At 67.9% G+C, this 21,972-nt stretch overlaps 3 protein-coding genes across 4 annotated transcripts in view; 1 reads left to right on the top strand and 2 right to left on the bottom strand.

Moving 5' to 3' along the window:
* TIMP1 (TIMP metallopeptidase inhibitor 1) overlaps nucleotides 1-1,203 on the bottom strand; it is a 3,792-nt gene extending 2,589 nt beyond the window's left edge. Inside the window, exons 1-2 of one of the 2 annotated variants that reach the window (XM_043501078.1) lie at nucleotides 1,050-1,203; nucleotides 337-450 (exon numbers count right to left, since the gene is read on the bottom strand). In XM_043501078.1, the coding sequence (XP_043357013.1) occupies nucleotides 337-427 (91 nt within the window). In that variant the 5' untranslated portion in view covers nucleotides 428-450; nucleotides 1,050-1,203. Of the gene's footprint in view, nucleotides 1-300; nucleotides 451-1,049 lie in introns of both variants that reach the window. The other variant, XM_038381834.2, reaches the window with a different exon arrangement.
* The window catches only part of SYN1 (synapsin I), a 22,427-nt gene extending 12,579 nt beyond the window's left edge, over nucleotides 1-9,848 (top strand). Inside the window, 9 exon segments of the mRNA XM_043501079.1 lie at nucleotides 3,733-3,795; nucleotides 4,417-4,559; nucleotides 4,949-5,023; nucleotides 5,675-5,777; nucleotides 5,978-6,118; nucleotides 6,658-6,721; nucleotides 6,918-7,033; nucleotides 7,035-7,482; nucleotides 7,938-9,848. Coding sequence (XP_043357014.1) covers nucleotides 3,733-3,795; nucleotides 4,417-4,559; nucleotides 4,949-5,023; nucleotides 5,675-5,777; nucleotides 5,978-6,118; nucleotides 6,658-6,721; nucleotides 6,918-7,033; nucleotides 7,035-7,481 — 1,152 coding nt within the window. The 3' untranslated portion in view covers nucleotide 7,482; nucleotides 7,938-9,848.
* On the bottom strand, nucleotides 9,813-21,972 carry ARAF (A-Raf proto-oncogene, serine/threonine kinase). Its single transcript, XM_038381833.2, has 16 exons — nucleotides 21,916-21,972; nucleotides 19,012-19,213; nucleotides 17,847-17,950; nucleotides 17,339-17,441; nucleotides 16,584-16,738; nucleotides 16,197-16,289; nucleotides 15,491-15,638; nucleotides 15,000-15,027; nucleotides 14,535-14,665; nucleotides 13,641-13,843; nucleotides 12,764-12,940; nucleotides 12,375-12,421; nucleotides 11,945-12,063; nucleotides 11,520-11,651; nucleotides 10,584-10,718; nucleotides 9,813-10,326 (listed from the first exon to the last, which is right to left on the bottom strand). The coding sequence occupies exons 2-16, from the start codon at nucleotides 19,186-19,188 to the stop codon at nucleotides 10,195-10,197; spliced, it is 1,884 nt and encodes a 627-aa protein (XP_038237761.1). The 5' UTR covers nucleotides 19,189-19,213; nucleotides 21,916-21,972; the 3' UTR covers nucleotides 9,813-10,194.

The following is a 21,972-nucleotide window of genomic DNA, read 5'->3' as shown; positions in this document are numbered from 1 at the left end:
GGACAGGGGGCGAGGGTACTGGGGGCAGGAGGGCAGGCTTAGCGGGCGGTACTGGGATACAGGGGGGCTCAGCAGGGAGTTCTGGGAGGCAGGGGGGCTCAGCAGGGAGTACTGGGAGGCCGGGGGTGGGGTCAGGGTCACTCACTGACGTTGGCCTCGCAGAACGCTGTCTGGGGGTGCTGAGGGACAGGGGGCGGGGGTACTGGAGGATGGGGGGGCAGGCTCAGCAGGGTGTACTGGGGGATGGAGTGCTCAGAGGGGGGTACTGGGGCATGGGGGGTGGGGTCAGGGGTCACTCACCAACGTCAGCCTGGCAGAACGCCATCTGAGGGTGCTGGGGGGCACAGCTGCAGGCGGCTGTGGGGTCCCCCAGTGCCAGGACCAGGATCGCTCCCGCCAGCAGCCGGCTCGAAGCGACAGGGCTCATGATGATGCTGGGATCGAGGGGGTCTGGGGGGGGGGACGGACACGGTTAGGTCCAAGAGAGATGGAGACACCCCCCGCCCCCCAAAATCACCCCAGCCTGGCCTCTCCCAACAGGGGGCGCTATGGGGGGCTCCCCACTACTCCAACCTCAGCCTCTTCCAGCTGTTTCTGCTCTGGCCTGGCCTGGGCCTGGAGACGGGGGGGCGCAGGGCTGGGCTGGCAGGGGACTGCGGGTCGGGAGTGAGGGGCACCGTCAGAGCAGCGGGGGGGGGTGTTTCTCTGCCAGAGAAAAAGGAGAAGTTAGAAGAGAAGTGGGGAAGGGGCTTGGGGGCCCCAGAGGAAAGGACTTGGGGGGGCCAGCAGAAGGGCAGGTGGGGGCTAGCGGAAGGGGCGGGGGGGCCCAGCAGAAGGGCCGGTGGAAGGGGCGGGGGGGGCCCCAGCAGAAGGGCCGGTGGGGGCCGGTGGAAGGGGCGGGGGGGCCCAGCAGAAGGGCCAGTGGGGCTGATGGAAGGGGCGGGGGCGCCCCAGCAGAAGGGCCGGTGGGGGCCGGTGGAAGGGGTGAGGGAGCCAGCGGAAAGGACCGGGGGGGGTAGCAGATGGGCCGGGGGGGCCCTCTCTCTTACCTGGACCGTGGGGCTGTCGGGCTCCGCGGTGCCTGGCTCAGCCCCGCCGGCCCCTATATAGTCCCACGTCCCCCCCCGGCCCCCCCTTTTCCTGTGCCAGCCGCGCTGGGCGGGGGGCGAGGGGGGTGATGTCAGCGGGGGGGGTTTCTCTGACGTCTCTTGCCCGGTGGGGGCGGCTCCAGCTCCCCCCTCCTCCCAGCGTCGTCCCCCCATGAGGGGGGGGCTGATTAGTCAGCAGCCGCGGCTGGTTCTTGAGAACCCAGCAGCGAGTGGGGGAAGAGCGGGGGGGTGGGGGATGGTGCAGGCTCTATGGGGAACCAGGGGCTGGCTGGGGGCTCCGGGGGGCGGGCGGGGGGCTCTCAGCCCCCTCCCTTGGGGTGACACCCCCTGCAGCTCCTCTGCCCTCTTCCTACCCCTGGTGCTGAGCTCACAGGGTCTTATATCATCTGCGTCACTGGGACCCCGCTGCGGGTGGGGCAGGGCAGCTGGGGGCTGACTCACCCTGGGGACTCAGTGACCTCCTGCCCCCAGGGACACCCCCGCCACAGAGAGCTCAGAGCAGTGGGGGGTGGGGCAGGGAGCCAGGACTCCTGGGTTCTTTTCTCCCAGCCTGGGCTAGAAGGTGTAGGAGGTTCTGCCAGCGACACCGGCCCGTTCTGGTTAAACCTGCCCCTTTGGCTGGGACTCCGTGACTTGCCCTGAGCCGGGGCTGTGGGTCGGGAGTGAGGGGCACCGGCAGAACTGGGGGGGGCAGGGCTGGGCTAGCTGGGGCTGCAGGTCGGGAGTGAGGGGCACCAGCCTAGCTCGGGGGAGCCCAGGGCTGGGCTAGCAGGGGGCTGTGGGTCAGGAGTGAGGGGCATCCCTGCCCTGTGTGTGCCAGAATGGGGTTAGCCCCCCCACAGACAGCCAGTGTCCTGCTCCCCACAACGCCCCGGCTGGAGCAGCGGGGGCAGGGCTGTGTGTGGGAGGCTCCATATGGTTGTGGGGGGCTGGTTGCGAGGGCGATTTGCAATCCCAGGGGCCTGGCTAGGGGGAATTGGGGCAGGGTGTATGGGGGATCCGGGGCCTGGCTGGGGGGATTTGGGGGGCAGGCTGTATGGGGAATCGGGGGCCGGCTTTGGGCCTGGCTGGAGGGGTCAGGGGGCCTTAGTGGGGACAAGCAGGGGGCAGGCTGTGGTGGGGATTGGGTGCAAGCTGGGGGCCAGGCTGGGGGGATCGGGGCAGGCTGGGGAGCAGGCTGGGGGCCAGCAAGGACAGGCTGTATGTGGTGGGGGAGGCACGTGTGGGTCGCGCTTGCAGAGAAAGTCTGGGTTTCCCAATGCCGGTGGCAGGAAGTGAGGCAGGCGTGGGGGGGGGCGGTGACTCACCCTGGGCTATGGGGGAAGTGGGGCTGTGACCCCAGGATTCCCTCCCAGCCTCACTCCTTGCACAACCTGGGCTGTGCTCATACACACATCAGAGCCGGGAAAGGGGCGAAGGATGGGCCGCGAGTCTCAGAGCCCCCCTGCCCCTAAACCAGATGCTCCCCTCAACCCAGAGGTGGCTGCGGCAGGGGGAGGCGTCCCCATGTGGCGTTATATGCAGCTGTTCCCCAGCTGCCCCGCCCCAGAGCTGGCTGCATCTCAGCGCCGGGTGGGCTGGCTCCGGCTGACACAGCTCGTTGTTATTTTCTTTAATAACAATTTACTGAAGTTCATGGGAAATTATTTTCTGTCTCTGATCTTTGACCCCTGCCGGGCAAAATCCACCCAGTGATGCCTGAGTGCAAAGTGTCTGGTTTCTGTATGTCCATGGAGTGGGGCCTACTGGGGGGGGGGCTGGGATCCAGGACTCCTGGGTTCTCTCCCTGGCTCTGGGATGGGGGTGGGGTCTGGTGGTCAGAGCAGTGGGGTGCTGGGAGCCAGGACTCCTGGGTTCTCTCCCTGGCTCTGGGAGGCGGGTGGGGTCTGGTGGTCAGAGCAGTGGGGTGCTGGGAGCCAGGACTCCTGGGTTCTCTCCCTGGCTCTGGGAGGCGGGTGGGGTCTGGTGGTCAGAGCAGTGGGGTGCTGAGAGCCAGAACTCCTGGGTTCTCTCCCTGGCTCTGGGAGGCGGGTGGGGTCTGGTGGTCAGAGCAGTGGGGTGCTGGGAGCCAGAACTCCTGGGTTCTCTCCCTGGCTCTGGGAGGCGGGTGGGGTCTGGTGGTCAGAGCAGTGGGGTGCTGGGAGCCAGGACTCCTGGGTTCTCTCCCTGGCGCTGGATGGTGGGTGGGATCAGGTGGTTAGAGCTGTGTGTGTGGCCGGGGGGGCGGATCCCAGCTCAAAGGGATTTCCAGGGAGTTGGGGGCTTGGGGCCGAGGTGTGATGGACCCGCTGACCGGGGTGGGTGTCTACCGGGGGGGGGGGTCCATGTCTGGCGCGGCGGTGAGTGGGGGATTTACATTTATAGCCCGTTATTCCAGGAAGGGAGGGGGGTGGTGCCAGGCCACGGGCAGACGGGCAGGGAGCCAGGCCTGGATTGGAAACAGATGGCCGGGGCTGAGGGGCAGCCAAAACCGCGCCCGGGCGTCTGGACTCACGGGCTGGGGGGGCTGCGGTTCAGGAGTGAGGGGCACCGGCAGGGCTGGGGGGCCGAGCCCAGGGGGCTGTGGGTTGGGAATGAGGGGCACCCCCTGATTCCCCCCTCCCCTCTCTCTCTCTCCCCCCAGCTGACGACCCCCAGGTACCCTGTGGTGGTGAAGATGGGCCATGCCCACTCTGGGATGGGCAAGGTAAGAGCCCCGCCCCCTTTGCCCTCTATGCCCTGTCCTCCGCCCACTTTGAGTGGGGTATCCCCAGCGGTCCCCCTGCATTGGCCCCCTAAGTAACTAGAGGAGGGAGGAGATGGGGGTTGGGGAAATACTGAACAGAACATGTGTGGGGTGGGGCAGACGAAGAAGGTTCCCGCCTCTCTCCCCACTAGTCAGTCTGAGCGGCCAAAGCAGGAAGTTCCGCCCCAGGGGGTGGGGTTTGGCTCTCTAGGGGCGTGGCCTGCCTGACCTGGCAAAACAGGAAGTCCCTCTTCAGAGGGGGCGCGGGGGGGGCAGAGATGTTTGTCTTGGGGGTGATGCTTTGATTGGGGAGCGGAGGCATCGCCGATGCCTGCTCTCAGCTGGAGGGCCCCTAGGGGTCAAACGTGCCCCACGGCTTGGGGCAGCCCGGGGGGAGCCCCCCCACGGCATCCCCTAGGTGTGAGATGCCAGGTTCAGAACCTCCCCCGCGGGGTGATCCCGCCTGGCCCTGGGGGGCGGCCCGCGGGGTGATCCTGCCCGGCCCTGGGGGGCGGCCCGCGGGGTGATCCTGCCCGGCCCTGGGGGGGGGCCTGGCGCTGACGGGTCCCGCCCACCCCCCAGGTGAGGGTGGAGAACCAGTACGACTTCCAGGACATTGCCAGCGTGGTGGCGCTGGCCCGGACGTACGCCACGGCCGAGCCCTTCGTCGACGCCAAGTACGACCTGCGGGTGCAGAAAATCGGCACCAGCTACAAGGCTTATATGTGAGTGTCCCCCCCGGCCTGCCCCCCGACACCCCAGTCCCGTTCCGACCCCTGGCGCCCCGTCCCGTCACACCCCCCAGGGCCCCAGTCCTGCCCCGCAGCACCCCCTCAGGTGCCATCCCCACCGGCGCCCCCATCCCACTGCCCCATCCCCCAGTGCCCCCGTCCTGCTGCCCTGCCCCACGGCGTCCCTGTCCTGCCCCATAGCATCCCCTTGGGGTCCCCACCCTGCTCCGTGGCACCCCGTCCCACCTGTCCCACCCCACAGCACTTCCACCCTGCACTGTCCCACTGTGTCCCTGTCCCACCCTGCAGCATCCCCTTAGGGGCCCCCGTCCCACCCCACAGCACCCCCGGTGTCCCCCTCTAACGCAGCCATCTCGGCCCAGGAGAACCTCGGTCTCGGGGAATTGGAAAACGAACACGGGCTCGGCCATGCTGGAGCAAATCGCCATGTCTGACAGGTGCGGGGCTGGGGGGGCGACCCCCTGGGGGCGGAGCTCCATGGGGCTGGAGAAGGGGTGGGGCTAAGGGAGGCTGCAGGGGCGGAGGGGCAGAGACTAAGGGAAGGGTCACTGGGGTCGGGGCTGAAGGGGGCTAGTGGGGGCTGGGCTGGGGTAGTCCAGGTGGGCGGGGCTAAAGGTGAAGACCCCAGTGGAAGGCAGGGACGGGAGGGGTCTGGTCACCCACCGGGGGGGTGGGAGCAGGGTTTGGGGGGGTCCTACGAGGAGGGCTGGGGGCTGGGCAGGGAAGGGAAGGGGAGACCTTTGAGGTCGGTGTGGGGGATGGGGGCAGTAGGGATCCTGGTGGGGTGTCCATGAAGGCGGGGAGGCCGGGGGTCTGTCTGGGGGGGCATTGTCTCTGTGTGTGGGGGGAAGTCTGTCCATGAGGGATGGGGGATAATAGGGGGCTCCCCAGGGCTGGGGGGCAGGGGGTCTCTCTGTTGGGGTCATTGGGGGGAGTCCCTCGGGGCTGGGGGTCTCTCTGTGGGGTCTTTGGGGGGCCCACAAGGGCTTGGGGGAAGGGGGCCTCTCTGTGGGGGTTATTCCGGGGGTCCTCAGGATTTGGGGTGAGGTCTCTGTCAGGGGGTGTTGCTCATCCCCCCTACCCCCCAGGTACCGGCTGTGGGTCGACACCTGCTCAGAGATTTTCGGGGGGCTGGACATCTGCGCAGTGGAAGCCCTGCATGGCAAGGACGGGCGCGACCACATCATTGAGGTGACCACGCCGTGGGGGGCTCGGGGGAAGCGGGGGGGGGCTGGGAGGCCCGGGGGGAGGGAGCCCACAAGTGGCTGTGTCAGAGTCTGTCTCCCGGATGCCTGGGTCCCCGAGGGAATGGCTGATGAGCCGCTCCCCACCACTGGCCGGACACCTGGACACCACTGCTGCTAACGTCCCCCCCCATTTCCCCCTCCCAGGTCGTCGGCTCCTCCATGCCCCTGATCGGGGACCAGCAGGACGAAGACAAAGAGCAGATTGTGCAGCTGGTCCTGGGGCGCATGGCGCAGGCCCTTCCCCGAACCCCCACCCCCTCCCCGGTGCGGGGAGGCCCGGCCCAGGTACCCCCCCTGCTCTGAACCCCCCCTCCCCAGGTGTGTGGGGGGGCCCAGTCCATGTACACCCCTGCTCTGAAACCCCCCCTCCCCAGGTGCCCCCTGCCCCGAACCTCCAGCCCCTCCCTGGTGCGGGGGGGGGCCTGGCCCAGGTACCCCCCCTGCCACACCCCCCCCATCCCAGGTGCCCCCTGCCCCGAACCCCCACCCCCACTGTGGGGAAGCCCCAGGCCCTCCACCAGCTCTGGGCGCCACGTCCCGGGTGGGACACACGAGTCTCTGCATCAAACGCCGTCCTACCACCTGGGTCATCGTGCAACGCCCAGGGGAAACTGAGGCACAATACAGTATTCACACCAAACATTACGAAAATTCCCCCACCCCACCCCCCCTCCCTGGTGGGGGGGGCTAGGTCCAGGTACCCCCACTCCCCCATAACTTTGTGACCCCCACTTCCTGAGCAGTTCAGGCCCCCCCCACACATCCCCTCCTCACCTCCCCGGGCGCGACCCCTCCCCCAACTGACGCCCCCTTTTCTCTTACAGGCGCAGGGGGCCCCGGCTGGGCAGAGACCAGGACCCACGGCGCAGCAACGGCCCCCCCCGCAGGGTGGGTCTCGAACAGCGACTCCCGCCCCCCACTGCACAGCCCCCCCCGAAGTCCCCCCTTTCTGCCCCCTGGAGCATGGCGCCCCCCACTGAGCCCCCCAGACCCCACAACACAGCCCCCCCCACCAACCCCCTGGAGCATGGGGCCCCCCCATGTCCACCCACTAACGGTCTTTCTCTCTCTCTCTCTCTTGCAGGGGGACCACAGCCACCGGCCCCACACCCCCAGCGCCCCCCGTCTCAGCAGCGCCCCCCCCCACAGGGGCAGCAGCTCTCCGGCCTGGCCCCCCAGCCAGGCGGCCCCCCCCCTGCAGCAGCGCCTGCCCAGCCCCACCGCCCCCCAGCAACGCCCCATGGGCCCCCCCCAGCAGCGCCAGCTGGGCCCCGGCATCCCACAAGGCTCCCGAGCCCCCCAACCCGGTGGGGGAGTCCCCCCAACCCCCCAGCCCCAGCGGGGACCCAGCCCCGGGGCTGGGGGTCAGTCCCCCCAGTCGCAGCCGAAGTCCGGGGGGGCCCCTCCCCAGCCTCAGCAGCCTCCCCAGCAGCGCCCCCCAGGGGCCCAGCAGCGAGCGCCACCCCGGCAGAGCAGCCAGGGGGCGCCCTCCGGCCAGCGGGTCCCCCCCCAGCCCCGCCCAGCGCCCCCCACCACCCAGCAGCCACGGCCCAGCGCCCAGGGGGGCAGCCGGCCCCCTCCAGCACATGGGAAACCCCAAGTGGCTCAGAAACCCACCCCGGAGCTGCCGGTGCCCCAGCCCAGATGAAGTAGGAACCCCCAAGCCCCTAGGACTCCTGGGTTCTCTTGGGCTACTGGGAGGGGAGTGGGGTCTAGTGGTGGGAGCCAGGGACCCTGGGTTTCTCATCCCCGGCTCTGGGGAAGGGTGAGTGTGGTGGTCTAGTGGGGAAGGAGCTGGGCTGGGATCGCCGAAAGCCTGGCTCTCCGCCCTGGCTCTGGGAGGGGGACCTGGGGGCTAGTTGTGGGGGTGGCGGATGGGGGGTCTCCAGTGACTCCAGCTTCTCTCCCCCTCACCGCTTATGGCCTGCGCCCGGGGGGTTGGGGGGTCAATGCCTGTCCCAGGGGGGCCCCCTCACTCACCCCCTGCTGTGCTACTGCCTGGCATGGATTAATCGTGTCTTTCTCTCCCCCCTTCCTCTCCCCCCCATGGCCCCTTTCCCCCACAGCAAGTCCCAGTCTCTGACCAGCTCCTTCCCCCTTGCAGAGCCGGCACGGGGCAGCGCTAGCCCAGAGGACGCCCGGGCTGAGTCCATTCGCTCGCTGCGCCAGAGCTTCGCCAGCCTCTTCTCCGAGTGACCCCCGGACCCCCCAAACCTCCTCAGAGACCCCCCAGATCTTTGCCAGCCTCTTCTCCGAGTGACCCCCAGCTCCCCCGAGACCTCCTTGGACCCCCCGAGACCTCCCTGGACCTCCTGAGACCCTCCGAGACCTCCTCAGAGACCCCCCAGAGCTTTGCGAGCCTCTTTTCCGAGTGACCCCTGGACCCCAAGACCCCCCCGGACCTCCCGAGACCACTCTGGACCCCCTGAGACCCCCGGGCCCCCCTGGAGCCCCCGAGACCTCCTCAGAGACCCCCCAGAGCTTCGTCAGCCCCATCTCCGAGTGACCCCCCTCGGGACCCCCTGAGGTTTGCCAGCCCCTTCTCTGAGTGACCCCCCCGGAGCTTCGCCAGCCTCTTCTCCGAGTGACCCTCCGGAGACCTCTCCAGACCCCCAGACACCCCCCAGAGCTTCACCAGCCTCTTCTCTGAGTGATCCCCCCTGCTGCCCCTGGTTCTCCCCTACTTCCCTCGGTGCTCCCCGAGACTCTCCCCTGCTGCCCTAGCCCCTAGAGACCACCCCACTGTCCCCGGTACCCCCTGCTGCTTTTCAGAGACCTCCCTTTTCCCCCAGAGACCCTCCTGTTGTCCCAGCCCCCCAGAATCCTCCTCCACCCCTGGTTCCCCACACTTCCCCTGGCCCCCCAGAGACCCCTCTGCTGCCCCTGGGTCTCTCCCACTGCTCCTGCCCTGCTGTCCCTGGGAGCCCCCGAGATCCCCCCCAAGTGATGCCATGGCCCCTCTCTGACACCCCCAACGGCCCCATTGATCCTCCTGGGGACCCCAATGACTCCCCCTCACTGCACCGTCCATCCCCCCGACGGGGACCCAAAGGAGCAGAAGACCCAGCACCTGCCGCTGCCTGGAGCCGGAACTGCTGCACTCAGCCGCCCCCCGGACACCGGGATCCCCAATGCGCCCTGTGCTGGTGGGGGGGGACAGGGGCGGGACATGGACGTATGTGTTTGTGCTACTGACAGGTTGGTGTGGCTGTGTGTAAAAGTAACAGCTCCCACCCCCAAATGCACCCTAGCCGCCCCATAACACCTCCACATCCCTGCCCCCAGCAACACCCCCCCATGGTGCCTCCCACAAGCCCCCCACCGCCGAATCCACCCCTAATACCCGCACATCCCTGCCCCCCCATGCTGACTCATGCAAGCCCACAACCCCCCAACTGCACTCTAGCCCCCCACATCCCTGCCCCTCAGCAACACCCCCCCAGGCTGCCTCCCACAAGCCTCCCACCCCCAAATCCACCCTAGCCCCCCATATTATGCCCACATTCCTGCCCCCCCAGCAACACCCCATACCCCTCCTCTGATACCCCCCTACGTAGCACCCCACCAGCCCATCTCCCTTTCCCCAATTGCCCCCACAACGCCCTCCTGCCCCATCAGCTCCCCCTGTACAGATCTCAGAGTCTTGCCCCCTCTATATTTTTGAGCACCCCCCCAGCGCAGTGTCGTGATGCCCCCCCAGCACGTGATGTTTGCGTGTCGTTTCCGTGTCGTGCCATGACGCTTTGACCCCCTGCCCCAAATTGGGCCCGGGGGGGGTGCAGGAGGGAGCCCAGGATCGGGCCCCTCCCCCTGCTGGCCCAGCTGCTGCCCTCCCCCCCAGTTCCCACTGTGAAGGGGATGGGGTGGGGCAGGGCAGTCGAGCACTAATTGCTCCCCTTCCCCCGGTTAGTGATACTTGTGACACTGTTGTGGGTCCCCGTCATCTGTGATGTCAAAGAAACGCGGCGCGAGGCCGAGAAACCAGAGACTGATATATTAAATTCGAGATTTAACAGCCCATGGGTCACCGTTAATGCAGCCGCCTCTGGGGCGGGGCAGCCGGGAACGGCCGCACAGAACGCCGGCTGGGGATGCCGGGATGAAGCCACCTCTGGGGTGGGCAGCTGGGAAGAGCGAATTGCCTGGGGGGGATGACGGGGGGGGGGATGGGTTCACACATCGATCTCCATACAAGCTCCCCAGCCCCTTGGTGTGTTTGCCCCCGTCTCCCATAGTTGCTCCTGGACGCCTGGGTCCCATAGCCCCCCCCCCCAGGCTGAGGGAGGCTAAGAGCAGCGGGCAGCTCCTGGCACCGGGGGGTCGTCCGCCCATCCTGGCATGGGGCAGTCTGTCTGTCCGGGCTAGGCGAGGGGGGGCAGGGGCGACGGGGGGGAGGAGCCGTCGGGGTCCGAGGCGCGGTGCAGGGAGGGCTCGGACATGCTTCGCTCCAGCTTGGGGAGGAGGCGCTGCAGCTGCTCCACTGTGGCCAGGATCTGGGGGGAGAAAGGGGGTGAGATGGGTCCCTCCAAGCCCTGCCTCCAGGGACCAGCCCCGGAGCTGGGGAGAGAACCCAGGAGTCCTGGCTTCCTGTTCCCCTCTCTGACCACTTGCCCCCGCTCCCCTCCCAGGGCTGGAGAGAGAACCCAGGAGTCCCGGCTCCCAGCCCCCTTCTCCACTCTGACCACTAGCCCCCACTCCTCAGCCAGGGCCGGAGAGAGAACCCAGGCATCCGGGCCCCACCCCCGCTCACCTGGGGGAAGAGGGGTCTCTCCTCTCGGTTGAATTTCAGGCAGTTCGTCATGAGTCTCTTCAGGGCCTTGGGGCAGGTGCTCGGCACCCGGCTCATGTCAGGGGACAGGTACCCCCGGCCCACCATGAACAGGATCTGGCGGGCGAGGGATTGGGTCAGAGCCAGGACACCCCCAAACCCCCATTTAGAACCCCAGGAGCTACGGGTCGGGAGTGAGGGGCACCGGCAGAGCTGCGGAGAGCCCAGGACTGGGCTGGCAAGGGCTGCAGGTTGGCAGCGAGGAGTGCTGGGGGGCTGCTGGTCGTCAATGAGGAGTGCTGGGGGCTGCAGTCGGCAGGGAGGGGTTCCAGGGGGTGCAGGTGGCAGCAAGGAGTGCTGGGAGGTGGGAGTCGGGAGTGACAAGCGCCAGGGGGCTGCAGTCGGCAGTGGAGGGCACTGGGAGGTGTGGGTCGGCAGGGAGGGGTGCTGGGGGGCTTCAGGTCAGGAGTGAGGGGTGTCGGGGGGGCAGCGGGGGGTGCCGGGCGGTACCTGGTTGTGGCTATGGATGTGCCCGTAGGGGAGGCTGTGGGTGCAGGAAGGGGCCGGGAGGTTGTGGGGGGGCTGGGCAGCACTGGGAGGGCCCAGGGGGGTTGTGGGGGGGCCGGGCGGTACTGGGGGGCCCAGGGGGGCTGTGGGGGGGCCGGGCGGTACCTGGTCGCGGCTGAGGACGTGCCTGTAGGGGAGGCTGCGGGTGCAGGGAGGGGCCAGGGGAGCTGTGCGGGGGCCGGGTGGTACTGGGGGGCCCAGAGGGGCTGTGGGGGGGCCGGGCGGTACCTGGTCGCGGCTGCGGACGTGCCTGTAGGGGAGGCTGTGGGTGCAGGGAGGGGCCAGGGGAGCTGTGCGGGGGCCGGGTGGTACTGGGGGGCCCAGAGGGGTTGTGGGGGGGCCGGGTGGTACCTGGTCGCGGCTGCGGACGTGCCCGTAGGGGAGGCTCCCCGTGCTCAGCTCGTACAGAACCACCCCGTAGGCGTAGACGTCGGACTGGAAGCTGTAGGGGCGGCTGTCCTGCATGCGGATCACCTCGGGGGCCTGCGGGGAGACACCGTTAGGGGGCTGTGGGGTGGGGGGCCTGCAGGGGGCGAGGTGGGGGGGACTGGGCAGGGAGGGGTGGGGGTGACGGCAGGACTTTAGGGGGGTCAGCAGGGCGCCGTGGGGCACCATGGGGCTCAGCAGGGCACTGTGGGGGTCAGCAGGGTGCTATGGGGCGCCGTGGGGGTCAGCAGGGCGCCGTGGGGGTCAGCAGGGCGCTATGGGTCGCTGTGGGGGTCAGCAGAGTGCTGTAGGGGTCAGCAGGGTGCTATGGGGAGCTGTGGGGGTCTCACCATCCAGAGCACGGAGCCCCGGGGCTGCTCAACCCGGCGGGCCCCACTCCAGTGCGTCTTCACCGTGGCCAGGCCAAAGTCGCCGATTTTCACCGTCAGCCCCTCGTGCAGGAAGATGTCTGGGGCGGGGGGTTAGGGGGCGTCCGGCACCAATGAGCCTCCCCCGATGCCCCCACCTCAAGGACAACCCTGCAAGTCCCCTCCCCCACCGCGCCCCACAGCACAGAACCCCGCCCCCCGCCACCTTGGCATCCCTCCGGTTCCTCTGGCCCTGCTGCCATCTTGGATATGGCCCCCATTATGCTGGCCCTGCCGCCATCTTGGATATGGCCCCCCATTATCCTGGCCCTGCCGCCATCTTGGATAGCCCCCCCCCATTCCCCTGGCCCTGCCGCCATTGGAGCCTGGCATGGGGGGGCCGGTAGGATACTGTTGGATTTCAGGTCCCGGTGGATGATGTTCTTGGCATGAAGATAACTGGGGGAGGGGAGAGAAACCGGGGGGAGCCCCCCATGAGCAGCGTCCCTTACCGTGCCAGCCCCCCCCACTCCCATAATGCCAGCCCCCCCACCCCTCCCCCATTGGCAACCTCCCACCATGCCAGCCCCCCCATACCTCCATAACGCCAGCCCTCCGTCTCCCACCCCTCCCCCATTGGCAACCCCCACCATGCCAGTCCCCCCATATTCCCACAATGCTAGCCCCCCCGCCCCCCACTGGCAACCCCACATCGCGCCAGCCCCCCATATTCCCATAACGCCAGTCCCCCCCCACTCCTCCATAGCACCCCCCCGTCAGTCCCTGCCCCCCCGGACTCACTCCATGCCCTGGGCCGTCTGGCGCGCCACCTCGGTGCGGGCGGGGGCGTCGAGCCGGGTCTCGCACACGTGGAGGTGCCGGTACAGGCTGCTGCCCTCGCACCACTGGGTGATGATGGCGAAACTCGGCCGTGTCATGAACCCCATGAACAGGAGCACATTGACGTGACGCGTCCGTCTGCGGGGCCGGGGGGGGTCACTGAGGGGGCAGGCGCCCGGGTCCGTCCTCCCCCCCGGACGCCTGGGTCCCTCCCCCGACACCATCCCTGGACACCTGCTTCCCCGCAGACTGGTACCCCCGGAAGCCTGGGTCCCTCCCGCCACCCCGAGATGCCTGGGTCCCTCCCCCAACACCGTCCCCAGACGCCTGGTTCCCCCACAAGACTGGTACCCCCGGATGCCTGGGTCCCTCCCGCTGCAAACTGGCACCCCTGGACTCCTGGGTTCCTCCCCTGACACCAACCCCAGACGCCTGGTTCCTCCCCAGATTGGTACCCCCGGAAGCCTGGGTCCCTCCCGTTGCAAACTGCCACCCCTGGACTCCTGGGTTCCTCCCCCGACACCAACCCCAGATGCCTGGTTCCCCCCCAGACTGGTACCCCCGGAAGCCTGGTCCCTCCCGCTGCAAGCTGCCACCCCTAGACACCTGGATCCCCCCTGACCACCCCCCTGGATGCCTGGGTCCCTCCCCCCACACCCTCCCCAGACGCCTGGTTCCCCCCTAGACTGGCACCCTGCAGACGCCTGGTTCCCTCCTGCCCACCCCGGATGCCAGGGTCCTTCCAGCCCCACCCGGACACTGGGGTTCTCCCTGGATACCGGGGTCCCTCCTGCTCCTCCCAGAGGCCAGCGTCCCTCCCGGATGCCGGGGTTCCTACCTGAGTACCTGCATCTCGTTCTTGAAGGCCTGCACCTGCTGGGCCGTGGGCTGCGTCACCTTGAGGATTTTGACGGCCACGTGGCCGTGCCAGCGGCCCTGGTAGACGGTGCCGAAGGACCCGGCTCCCACACGGCGCAGTAGGATCACCTCGTGCGGGGGCACTTCCCAGTGGTAGCCCGAGTCCCGGTAGCCCAGGGCCTTCTGCAACGGGGCGGGGGGGAAGAGGGCAGTGGGGGGCTTATCTTGTTCCCTCCCCCAACCTACCCCAGCCTGGGGCGGGGACGCCCCAGCCGAACGCCGCCACCACCAGCCTCGGACCCAGCCTCAGTTTCCCCTGGTGCAGATCCCTGGAGAACGACCGATCCATGGCTTCTTCGGAGCCCCGCTTCATGGGAAGGCCCCTGGGGTGCCCCCCCCTCAGCTGTCACTTCTCCCATCGGCCCTGCAGTCTCACCCCCTCCCCAGTAGGGCAGTTTCCTAAACCACGCCCCCGTGCTGCGGCCCCGTCCGTGGGGTGCCCCAGAGCAGGATGGGTACTGTCCGTGGCTTGCGGCCAAGTACTCCGCCCCCCCCGGCCTTTCTCGCTGGTCCCCCCATCGGTGTCGTGGAGGAGTCAGGGGGCAGGGGATGGGGGGGCCGGCTCAGGGGTTGGGGGAGTCAGGAGCCCTGAGGATGGGGGTCAGAGGTAGCAGGCCGGGATTGGGTGGGGGGCAGGAGACAGGGGCCCAATGTAGGAGGGGGGAGAGCATGGGGGGGTACAAGGTATGGCGAGTAGGGCAGGATTGGGGGATTGGTGGGCAGGGCATGAGGAGGAGGGGGGTATAGGGCATTGTGGGGGGCAGATACACTGTGCGGGGAGCAGACATCCCTCCCAGCCACCCCCGCAACTCACCACCTTCTTCTTGTCCTCGGCCGACCCTTTCCGCTCCTTGGGGGGCTGCGGAGGCGACTTGGAAGGGGCCCCGCGGCGCCCGGGAGGGTCCTGGGTTGGGTTGGGACCTGGGGAAGACCCTTCCGCCCCATCTGAAGGTGGGCAGAGAGAGTGGAGTGAGCCGGGGACCCCAGAGCAGCCCCCCGACCCATGGCCTCCACTGAGCCCCCGCCTGCCCCATGCAGAACTACACCCGCCCACCAACCCTCCCACCTGCCCCCCGCAGCACGGCACCCCCCCGAATCCCCTGCCCACCCCCCACAGCACAATGCTCCCCACCGAACCCCCCACTGCCTGGTGCCCCTCAGAACCCCCGACCCACAGCCCGGCTTTCCCTGCAGAGCCCCCCACTGAGCCTCCTGCAGCTGGGTGTCCCCCACCAAACCCCCCCACAGCCCGGCGACCCCAAATGTCTGGGCTTCTCACCGTCTGTGATGAAGCTCATGGCTGCGATCTGAAAAAGGGGGGAAGAGCTCAGAGACCCCGAGAGGAAATGAACCCGCGGGGCCCCGTCTCCGTGCCCCCTGCCGGCGGGGCCGAGCCCTGCATGCGACCCACCATTCCTGGCCCCTTCCCCTGTGCTGCCCACACTCGCTGGCCCCCCTCGTCCGGGCCCCCCAGGCCGGACATGGGTTGGACAGGCTCCCCCCACTGGTCCCAGGGAATTCCTGCTCGTTAATAGCAATTAACATGACACCTAGAGGGGACAGGTCCTGGGCCCCATTCCCCACCCCACTGAGCTAGCCACTCCCTGCCCTGGGGTCAGATGGGAGCCGGAGCCCCCTGGAGGGGCCAGGCCCCTGCCCCGTTCCCTGCCCTCCGGAGCCAGCCACTCCCTGCCGTGGGGCCAGAGGGGAGCTGGCGCCCCCTAGAGGGGCCAGGCCCCTGCTCCGTTCCCCGCCCTGCCGGGCTCTCACCTGCTGGGCAGCGGCGTCCCCGGGGTCAGCCGTGCTCACCATGTGCACGTTGGGGGTGGAGGTGGAGCGGTGGCGCTGAAGGGGCTGCCCCCCACCGGGGGGGTCCGGGAAGCTGAAGGTGTCGGGGCCAAGACACTGCTGGCGGGAGCTGGGAACGGGGGGGGGGGCAAAGGCGGACGAGAGCCGGGTCAGCTCCTCCCTTCCTCTCTGCGCCAACGGGACCGACCTCCCGGAGTCCCTCGCGCCAGGGCGGGGTTCCTAGCCCCTTCCTCCTCCTTGGGGGGGGCTTCTCTGACTCCTCCCCAACCGATCTCCCTCCACCCTGAACTGGGGGGGCCGCAGGGTCCCGGCCGCGGTCGCCCCGGGGTCAAACCCAGAGCTCTGACTCCAGATTCCCCTGTTTACACACCCTGGGATCCTGTTAGCTCTTTGCAGCAGCCCCCCAAAGCTCTTTGAGAGTCGCTGCCCCGCAGCCTGTCAGGACACCCCCCCAACCCCTTCTTTCCCGGGCATCCAGGTTTCCACAGAACCGTATCACACCAGATTGCTTCCTGGCGCCGTTTACACAGCCCAGGCCCTGGCTGCTCTGGATCGGTGACCCGGCCTCTGTCTTAGCTCCCCCCACAATCTTTGTCCCCTCCAGAAACTTGCTGGGGGTGATTTCCTCCCGCGCCCCCTGTGTGGTGGGATTGGGGGGCTCCAGTACCTGGTGGGTTGCGGCGTTAGGGGGGCCAGGCCGGGCCGGGACGAGGGGGAATCCTGCCCTGGCACATCAGGATACGGGCCATGACTGTAAATCCTGCGGTGGGGGAGAGAGAGAGGGAATGTGGGGTGCGGGTGCCCCTCACTCCCGACCTGCAGCCTCCTGTCCACCCAGCCCTGGGCTCTCCCCAGCCCTGTCGGTGCCCCTCACTCCCAACCCGCAGCCCCCTGCTAGCCCAGCCCTGACCACCCCCATCTCACACCCAGCTGTGCTGATGTCTCCCACCATCCCCTTCCCATTAGCACCCCGGATGCCTGCATCCCCTCGTCCCATGGCAGGCTAGGGAGTCCAAAGGACTGGGGGGCCGAGGGGCCCGCGGGGGACACTCACGGGCAGTGGGCCACGCCCAGGTCCACGCAGATGGTGGGCACGCGGCTGCTGCACTGCTGGTGGAATTTGTAGCCACACGTCTGGCAGCGGAAACCGTGGAACAGGAACTTGAGGCAGAAGTCGCAGAAGGCCAGGCTGAAAAATGTCTTACGGACCTGGGGGGACAGACGGGGTGGGGGTGGGGGTGGGGGGTGAGGCGGGGACAGACAAACACCGCCCAGGGAACAGCCACCCTGGGGTGTTGTTGTAGGGTCTCTCAGGCCTGGGCAGGGGCTAATCTGTTGTAGGCTCTCTGAGAGCGCGGTGTGGTGTTGTAGGGTCTCTCGGGGCCTGGTGTGTTATTGTAGGGTCTCTCGGGGGGCCAGTGTGTTGTTGTAGGGTCTCTCAGGAGCTGGTGTATTATTGTTGGGTCTCTCGGGGGCCGGTGTGTTGTTGTAGGGTCTCTCGGGGCCGGTGTCTTATTATAGGGTCTCTTGGGGGGCCAGTGTTTTGTTGTAGGGTCTCTCAGGGGCCGGTGTATTATTGTTGGGTCTCTCGGGGGCCGGTGTGTTGTTGTAGGGTCTCTCGGGGCGGGTGTCTTATTGTAGGGTCTCTCGGGGGGCCAGTGTGTTGTTGTAGGGTCTCTCGGGGCCGGTGTCTTATTATAGGGTCTCTCGGGGGGCCAGTGTTTTGTTGTAGGGTCTCTCAGGGGCCGGTGTATTATTGTTGGGTCTCTCAGGGGCCGATGTGTTGTCGTAGGGTCTCCTGGGACTCACAAAGTTGTGCATGGTGAGTGGCACTTCATCCAGCACCTCCACGTAGAGAACCTGCCCCTCCAGCGGGCTGATGTCGGTGTCCCACTCGGTCAGCAGCTTCGTCCTGACAGAGAGACGGGTCAGAACTGGAACAAGCCCCAGGGCCCCCCAGCCCTGCCGGTGCCCCTCACTCATGCCCCGCAGCCCCCAGCCCTGCCGGTGCCCCTCACTCCCGCCCCGCAGCCCCCGCCCCCAGCCCTGCTGGTGTCCCTCACTCCTGTTCTGCAGCCCCCAGCCCTGCCGGTGCCCCTCACTCCTGACCCCAGTCCTGCCGGTGCCCCCACTCCTGCCCTGCAGCCCCCAGCCCTGCCGGTGCCCCTCACTCCCGCCCCGCAGCCTCCAGCCCTGCTGGTGCCCCTCACTCCCGCCCCCAGCCCTGCCGGTGCCCCTCACTCCTGCCCTGCAGCCCCCAGCCCTGCCGGTGCCCCTCACTCCCGCCCTGCAGCCCCTGCCCCGCAGCCCCACTCACCCGCCTGGGCGCCGATACACCACGCAGCAGTCCTGGTTCAGCCCTCGCACCTTCAGCGCTTTGTCTAGGGCGTCGTAGACGGTGGCTCCTGGTCGCACGTTGACCTGATGGTGGGGAGGGGTTACACATGGCTCCTGCCCCCCCACCGGGGCACTGGTGAGCTCACCCCCCTCCCCCTGCCCAGACGGCAACAGACCCCCCCAAGAAGCCAGGCAGACCTCCGCACTTGTGCAAGGGCATGGCTGGAGTGGGGATTGCCTCTAACCACTGGAGAGCCGTGCAACAAGACATACGTGTGTGCAATTGCATGGACTGTGCTCATGCTCCCTTGCATGCCCAGGGAGCCGTGAACCAAGACACATGCGTGTGCAATTGCACATGCCTTGTGCATGCCCAGGGAGGTGTGTAACAAGACACATGAATGTGCAGTTGCACACACTGTGCTCACACTCCCCTTTGCAAGCACAGACAGCCAGGCAATGAGCCACACAGGTGGGCAATTGCACAGACCGGCCCTCACTCCCCTGCCTGTCTCATGCATGCTGAGCCAGCCATTCAACGGGAAGCATGAACATGCAAATGCATGGATTGTGATCAAAATCCCTCGCACGCCCAGGGAGCCATGCAACGAGCCACATGCATGTGCAATGACACTAACTGTGCTCATATCTCCTGCACACCCAATACATACCTAGGGAGCCGTGCAAGAAGCCGCCCATGTGCCAATGCACATCTGGTGCTCACACTCCCCTGCACACCTAGGGAACCGTGCAAGAAGCCACATGCCTATGCAATCGCACGGACCGTGCTCACTCTCCCCGGCACACCACAGGTGTGCTCCGGCAGCCGTGCACTGAGCCACACACGTGTGCAGTTGCACGGACAGTGCTCACACTCCCTGCATGCTCAGGGAGCTGTGCGAGAAGCCACATGCCTATGCAATTGCATGGACTGTGCTCACGCTCCCCGGCACACCATAGGTGTGCTCCAGCAGCCGTGCACTGAGCCATACGCGTATGCAGTTGCACGGACAGTGCTCCCACTCCCTGCACACTCAGGGAGCCGTGCAAAACGCTGGAGGCCAGGGCAGCAACATGCGCTTGTGCCACTGCCTGGCGGGGCCCCTGCTCGCTCCCAGCCCCCGCCCGGCGAAGGGGCCCCTCACCACAGTGCGCTGCTGGTTGGGCAGATAGACCTTGACGGTGCCGGTGCCGGCGCCCGGGCCCGGCTCGGCAGCGGGGCTCTCGTCCGGCGCCGGCCCCCGGGGCGGCTCCACGGGTACTGGGCCCCCCACGTGCAGGCCATTGGAGATGGGGCAGGCGGACTCCGAGCTGCGCCGCATGGGGGGAGGCCGGGGGGGGCAGGGCCTGGGGAGAAGTGGGGAGAGTAAGATACATGGTGCCCCCCCGCCCTCGCCCCCCAGAATGGCAGCCCTCCCCTCACCCCACAGCACCCCCCCACCCCGGCGCCCGTAGCCGCTTGCAATCCCAGCCCTAGGCTCCCCTCACCCCCTGCTCTGCCAGCCCCCCTCAGTCCTGACCCTGGGTTCTCTCCCTCGCTTTGGGATGGGGCAAGGGTCTGGTGGTTAGAGCAGGGGGGGCTGGGAGCCAGGACTCCTGGGTTCTCTCCGGCCCTGGGAGGGGAGTGAGGGAACAGCAGTGGCTCGAGCTGACAGCACCCCACCTAGTGGGCTATCAGGCGGGGGGGGAGGGGGCTTTGCCGAAAGCCGAGAACTGGAGTCTTTGGGGCCGGCGAAGCTGTGGGGTGAAAACCAGCCCCCAGCGCGGAACATCGTGAAAGCGTCACCCCACGGCTGGAAACAGCCCACGGCGCCTGGGAGCTGCTGGGCAGAGAGCAAAAGCCTGGCGCTGGGGTGCAGCCAGCTCTGGGGCAGGGCACCTGGGGAAACAGCCACATACAACATGGAGGTAGGGGGGTGGGAGATTCCATTGCACTGGGGGGGTCGCTGCAGCCCCCACTGCCCCCCTGCTATGGGGGGAGGGAGATTCCATTACACTAGGGGGGGCGCTGCAGCCCCCACTGCCCCCCTGCTATGGGGGTGGGAGATTCCATTGCACTGGGGGGCTCGCTGCAGCCCCCACTGCCCCCCTACTATGGGGGAGGGAGAATCCATTGCACTGGAGGGGGGAGCTGCATCCCCCACTGCTCCCCTGCTATGGGGGGAGGGAGATTCCATTGCACGGGGGGGGCGCTGCAGCCCCCACTGCTCCCCCGCTATGGGGGGAGGGAGATTCCATTGCACGGGGGGGGTGCTGCAGCCCCCACTGCTCCCTTGCTATGGGGGGAGGGAGATTCCATTACACTGGGGGGGGCGCTGCAGCCCCCACTGCTCCCCTGCTATGGGGGGAGGGAGATTCCATTACACTGGGGGGACGCTGCAGCCCCCACTGCCTCCCTGCTATGGGGGAGGGAGAATCCATTGCACTGGAGGGGGGCGCTGCAGCCCCCACTGCTCCCCTGCTATGGGGGGAGGGAGATTCCATTACACTGGGGGGGGCGCTGCAGCGCCCACTGCTCCCCTGCTATGGGGGGAGGGAGATTCCATTACACTGGGGTGGCGCTGCAGCCCCCACTGCTCCCCTGCTATGGGGGGAGGGAGATTCCATTACACTGGGGGGGCGCTGCAGCCCCCACTGCTCCCCTGCTATGGGGGAGGGAGATTCCATTGCACGGGGGGGGGCGCAGCAGCCCCCACTGCTCCCCTGCTATGGGGGAGGAAGAATCCATTGCACGGGGGGGGCGCTGCAGCCCCCACTGCTCCCCTGCTATGGGGGGAGGGAGATTCCATTGCACGGGGGGGGCGCTGCAGCCCCCACTGCTCCCCTGCTATGGGGGAGGGAGAATCCATTGCACGGGGGGGGCGCTGCAGCCCCCACTGCTCCCCTGCTATGGGGGGAGGGAGATTCCATTGCACTGGGGGGCGCTGCAGCCCCCACTGCTCCCCTGCTATGGGGGAGGGAGAATCCATTGCACTGGAGGGGGGCGCTGCATCCCCCACTGCTCCCCTGCTATGGGGGGAGGGAGATTCCATTGCACGGGGGGGCTCTGCAGCCCCCACTGCCCCCCTGCTATGGGGAGAGGGAGATTCCATTGCACGGGGGGGGCGCTGCAACCCCCACTGCTCCCCTGCTATGGGGGGGAGGGAGATTCCATTGCACGGGGGGGGGCGCTGCAGCCCCCACTGCTCCCCTGCTATGGGGGAGGGAGAATCCATTGCACGGGGGGGGGGGCGCTGCAGCCCCCACTGCTCCCCTGCTATGGGGGGAGGGAGAATCCATTGCACGGGGGGGAGGCGCTGCAGCCCCCACTGCTCCCCTGCTATGGGGGTGGGAGATTCCATTGCACGGGGGACGCTGCAGCCCCCACTGCTCCCCTGCTATGGGGGAGGGAGAATCCATTGCACTGGAGGGGGGCGCTGCATCCCCCACTGCTCCCCTGCTATGGGGGGAGGGAGATTCCATTGCACGGGGGGGGCGCTGCAGCCCCCACTGCTCCCCTGCTATGGGGGAGGGAGAATCCATTGCACGGGGGGGGGGCGCTGCAGCCCCCACTGCTCCCCTGCTATGGGGGGAGGGAGATTCCATTGCACGGGGGACGCTGCAGCCCCCACTGCTCCCCTGCTATGGGGGAGGGAGAATCCATTGCACTGGAGGGGGGCGCTGCATCCCCCACTGCTCCCCTGCTATGGGGGGAGGGAGATTCCATTGCACGGGGGGGCTCTGCAGCCCCCACTGCCCCCCTGCTATGGGGAGAGGGAGATTCCATTGCACGGGGGGGGCGCTGCAGCCCCCACTGCTCCCCTGCTATGGGGGGAGGGAGATTCCATTGCACGGGGGGGGCGCTGCAGCCCCCACTGCTCCCCTGCTATGGGGGAGGGAGAATCCATTGCACTGGAGGGGGGCGCTGCATCCCCCACTGCTCCCCTGCTATGGGGGGAGGGAGATTCCATTGCACGGGGGCGGCGCTGCAGCCCCCACTGCTCCCCTGCTATGGGGGGAGGGAGATTCCATTGCACCCGGCTGAAGGGGGTGGAGTAGGAAGTTCCTACCTGTCACAAGGAACCAGCCACCATCTTGACTGAAAGTTACCAAAGGGGCGTGGCCTG

Source organism: Dermochelys coriacea, chromosome 23 (assembly GCF_009764565.3).
Source record: "Dermochelys coriacea isolate rDerCor1 chromosome 23, rDerCor1.pri.v4, whole genome shotgun sequence".
In the NCBI taxonomy this organism is placed as follows: Eukaryota; Metazoa; Chordata; order Testudines; family Dermochelyidae; genus Dermochelys; species Dermochelys coriacea.
Note: the sequence above shows the minus strand (reverse complement) of the source record. Positions and strands in the feature narration are given on the sequence as shown.

Excerpts from the sequence above, each read along its gene's own strand:
- ARAF (XM_038381833.2), bottom strand. The coding sequence starts at position 19,188 with ATGCGGCGCAGCTCGGAGTCCGCCTGCCCCATCTCCAATGGCCTGCAC. Across the intron at positions 17,442-17,846 it reads GTGTATCGGCGCCCAGGCGG|GACGAAGCTGCTGACCGAGT; the intron begins GTGAGTGGGGCT and ends TCTCTCTGTCAG. Across the intron at positions 13,844-14,534 it reads CCGAGGACAAGAAGAAGGTG|AAGGCCCTGGGCTACCGGGA; the intron begins GTGAGTTGCGGG and ends GCCCCGTTGCAG.